Source organism: Myotis brandtii, unplaced genomic scaffold (genome assembly GCF_000412655.1).
Source record: "Myotis brandtii unplaced genomic scaffold, ASM41265v1 scaffold79, whole genome shotgun sequence".
Taxonomy (NCBI): domain Eukaryota; kingdom Metazoa; phylum Chordata; class Mammalia; order Chiroptera; family Vespertilionidae; genus Myotis; species Myotis brandtii.
This window is the reverse complement of record NW_005371173.1, coordinates 1604070-1608094: the sequence shown is the minus strand read 5'-3', so window position 1 is coordinate 1608094 and position 4025 is coordinate 1604070. Positions and strand designations below refer to the sequence as shown.

Sequence of the window (4025 nt, the reverse complement as noted above, 5' to 3'; positions counted from 1 at the left end):
CCCTTAGTGCTCGGGCCTGGCCGGGTGGGGGTTCCCCTGACGCCTCCTCCGGCCCTTCCCCTCGCACACCCCCTTCCCGTCATCCCCTCGGTCCTCCTCTCCAGTCCCTGGCCAACGCCAGGTACGCAGCCGTCTCCTGCCCTCGTCCCACACACCTTCTCGCCCTCGCTTCATCCCATTCGTCTGCCCTCACTCTCTTGCCACATGATGCACCCCAGCCCTCCCCACACTTGTCTCCATCCCTCTTCCCGCCTGCTGAGCCCCATTTTTTGACCCTCTGACCAATGCAGATGATCTAGCCCAGGAGATGGAAGATGTGGACTTTGAGGAAGAGGAGGAAGAGGAAGAGGGCAACGAGGAGGGCTGGGTTCTGGAACCCCAGGAAGGGGTGGTGGGCAGCATGGAGGGCCCAGACGACAGCGAGGTCACCTTTGCATTGCACTCAGGTAGGTCTCTGTGGAGATCCGTCCTACACTCAGGCCGGGCGGGCATCTGAGCATCCAATCCTGAGGGAACCGCTGGCCCTGGTCTGGAGGAACTCGCTGGTAGGGGGCAGTGTGGTGGCGTGGCGGGGAGCCTGGCCCCTGGAGTCAGCTGAGAAACCTGTGTTCAAATCTTACCACTGCTCCTTACCAATTTACGACCTGTATTAATCTCCCTGGGTCTTAGTTTTCTTTTAAAACGTTACTTTGGTGTAAGTTACACTGAGCATATTTTATGTAATCCTCAAATGTGATCTCTTAATAAGGAGCCAGTAGCACGATGTTCTCCTCCCTCTGTTTGTACCCAGCCTGGTGGCATCCCATGGGGAGAGCTGTAAGCCCTGCACGTACACTTTCCTGTTGTCCATGGCATCCGTGTGGGGTGGTGAAGGGTGCAGCATCCTAAGGGGGAATCTGCTCTGGAGAAGGATTTGGAGCGTGGCGAGCTTGGGGAGGGGTTTCTCCAACCATCTGATGCTTGAAACTTAGAAGGAACTTGGATGCATCCTTCTTTTCCAGGAGGAAAGACGTGCTTCTTTGGGTGGAAGGGGGTAGGCTTCCTGCCGGTCCCGAAGGACAGAACCCTAGGTGGGAGCCCCATCCCCTTACTTGTGAAATATCTTTTGGGACAGCGTCTGTGTTTTGTGTGAGCCTGGACCCCAAGACCAACGCACTGGCGGTGACGGGGGGTGAAGATGACAAAGCCTTCGTGTGGAGGCTCAGCGATGGGGAGCTGCTCTTTGAGTGTGCAGGTGAGGGGGCCCCGCTGAGGTCGTGTCCCTTTGGAAGTCTTCCGGGGCTAGCCTGCAGCAGTTGTGCATCTAACAGCCATTTATTGACTCTGAAGAGGAATAGCATAGTCTGTTGTGGATATAGGGGAGGGAGGCACTAATTGGGCAAGGGAGTCTGGGAAAGGCTTGAGAGGAGGAGACACAGGCTGACGTAGGGGTATTTGGGAAGAGGGAAGGGTGTGGGTATTCTAGGCAGAGGTGCAGAATGGACAAAAGTGTAAAACCTAGGCCTAGGCTACATGTGGTTGAGTGGAGGGCCAGCATTGTCTTCCGTGGGGAGACCTGGGTGTGTTGATTCCTGCAACTACAATGAATTTGGTCACCTATTCTGCTGGGATCCACTCTTGTTTTCTCTCAGCTGGTCCTTTCAGAGGCCAGATACCTGGGTCATGTGCCCCCAGCACTAGGTGCCCTGATGTTCTCTTTCTGGTTTTTTTTTTTTGAAGGCCATAAGGACTCTGTGACTTGTGCTGGTTTCAGCCATGACTCTACCCTAGTGGCCACAGGGGACATGAGTGGCCTCTTGAAAGTGTGGCAGGTGGACACCAAGGAGGAGGTCTGGTCCTTTGAAGCAGGAGACCTGGAGGTGATTAGAGTGGATTCAACTCAGGGGCCTTGGTTGGTAGTGGGTGAAAGCTTGGAGCTTCGCCTCCACCTTTACTAGACCAAGCCATCTCTAAGCCAGTGCACTCTCAAGGTACCGCAAGAATATCTGTGCCTGTTACCTAGACTGTCCCCCCTGACTCAGAAGCAGGGGCAGCTTGGTGGGGCTCAGAAGACGGGTTCCTAGGTGGGATGGGGTGATGGGCCTCCCTGCTGACTCTCCCTCTCTGTCCAGTGGATGGAGTGGCACCCTCGGGCACCTATCCTACTGGCGGGCACTGCTGATGGCAACACCTGGATGTGGAAGGTCCCCAGTGGTGACTGCAAGACCTTCCAGGGTCCCAACTGCCCAGCCACCTGTGGCCGAGTCCTTCCTGATGGTGAGATAAGCTCCCCCGAGTGTCCTTTCTGGAGTGCAGAGAGGTTGGGCGCAAGGCTCAGAGTGCGGGCTCAGCAGCACTGACCTCATAGGCCCCGAAGCAGTCAGCTCCCTCTTTTCCACCCTGAACTGAGTCTCCTCTGCTGGGTCCTGGGTAGTGTTTGTTCCCTCACTTTCTTGTCTCCCTCTCTTGGCTCCCACCCATACCCCCAATTCCCTTGTTGGGTATGTCTGAATGTGTGGTCTGTCCTTCTCTCTTCATCTGTACTTTTGGCCCTTTAGGGAAGAGAGCTGTGGTCGGCTATGAAGATGGCACCATCAGGATTTGGGACCTGAAGCAGGGAAACCCTATCCATGTACTAAAAGGTATCAGAGTTGGGGGAAGTGTTACCCTTGGCCTTTGTGGGGGAGGGGTTAAGACCTGGGACAGGACTCAGGGGACAGGGTGAAGTCTAACATCCCTTTGCTCCATCCTAGGGACTGAGGGTCACCAGGGCCCTCTGACCTGTGTTGCCACCAACCAGGATGGCAGCCTGATCCTAACTGGCTCTGTGGATTGCCAGGCCAAGTTGGTCAGTGCCACCACCGGCAAGGTGAGTGGGACCTGAAGCCTTGCTGTGGAGCCTTCCGCTCTTCTCCCCTCCCTTTCTTATCCTTCACTCAACCTCCCTGCCTCTCCACCTTCCTTCTCTATTAGAGGACCATGTTTCTAGGACCTTCTCTGATGCTTTCCTCTGGCTCATAGGTGGTGGGTGTTTTCAGGCCTGAGTCTGTGGCCTCCCAGCCCAACCTGGGAGAAGGGGAGGAGAGCGAGTCCAACTCAGTGGAATCCTTGGGCTTCTGCAGTGTGTGAGTGTGAGCTAAGGCTTAGGCCTGGAGGCCGCCTGGAGATGAGAGGGACTGCGCTTGGGGAGGGGCCTGGGCGGGGAGACCAGGAAGGAACGAAGGGCATGTGGCCCAGGTCCCTCTGTGAGCTTTGTGGTGCTCCCCTCTACCCAGGATGCCTCTGGCAGCTGTTGGCTACCTGGATGGGACCTTGGCCATCTATGACCTGTCTACGCAGACCCTCAGGCACCAATGTCAGCACCAGGTACAGGCACCCGTGGGGAGGCCCAGGCCTCTGTCAGCATCCACCCCAGACCTGGCTCCTGCTTGGTCCTGTCTATGGTCCATGTTCCCACCCTCCCTCCCTGAGATGCCTCCTAGCTCTCCTCCTCTCACCTCCACCTTGCCTCTTGTACCCGTGCAGTCGGGCATCGTGCAGCTGCTGTGGGAGGCGGGCACCGCCGTGGTTTACACTTGTAGCCTGGATGGCATCGTGCGCCTCTGGGATGCTCGGACTGGCCGCCTGCTGACTGACTACCGGGGCCACACGGCTGAGATCTTGGACTTTGCCCTCAGCAAGTAAGTGAAATGGGCAAGGGCTGGAGTCTCTGTATTTGGAAAGCGGGGGTAGCATGTGGAGGGCCACAGGGACCTGGGGGTATGGCGGGGCTTCCTGAGGGAAGCTGGGACCCAAGGCCTGGTTGTGGCTTTGGAGGCAGGAATGCTGGGAAGCCTGAGAGAGTTGCCCTTCTGTTTGACAGTGACTTGCTGGGTCTCATGTCAGTCCCGGGGCTGAGGGGCTGGGACTGCTTCCCCCATGTTGTGGTTCCTCTCATTCCCTCGCTGACTGCTGGCTTCACTGGCTTCACATGTGTTCATTCGACACGGGTGTGTCAGCTTGGTGCTAGGCACCTAGGGCATAGAATTGATGTGCTGGAGAGGGGT

The 4025-nt window shown here is 57.0% G+C and overlaps 1 protein-coding gene across 1 annotated transcript in view; it reads left to right on the top strand.

Annotated features, from left to right (window-relative positions):
• The window catches only part of AAMP (angio-associated, migratory cell protein), a 5132-nt gene that overhangs the window by 442 nt on the left and 665 nt on the right, over positions 1-4025 (top strand). Inside the window, exons 2-10 of the mRNA XM_005883413.2 lie at positions 291-446; positions 1115-1234; positions 1720-1859; positions 2112-2256; positions 2538-2621; positions 2733-2848; positions 3001-3104; positions 3255-3345; positions 3505-3659. Of these exons, the coding sequence (XP_005883475.1) occupies positions 291-446; positions 1115-1234; positions 1720-1859; positions 2112-2256; positions 2538-2621; positions 2733-2848; positions 3001-3104; positions 3255-3345; positions 3505-3659 (1111 nt within the window). The remainder of the gene's footprint in view (positions 1-290; positions 447-1114; positions 1235-1719; positions 1860-2111; positions 2257-2537; positions 2622-2732; positions 2849-3000; positions 3105-3254; positions 3346-3504; positions 3660-4025) is intronic.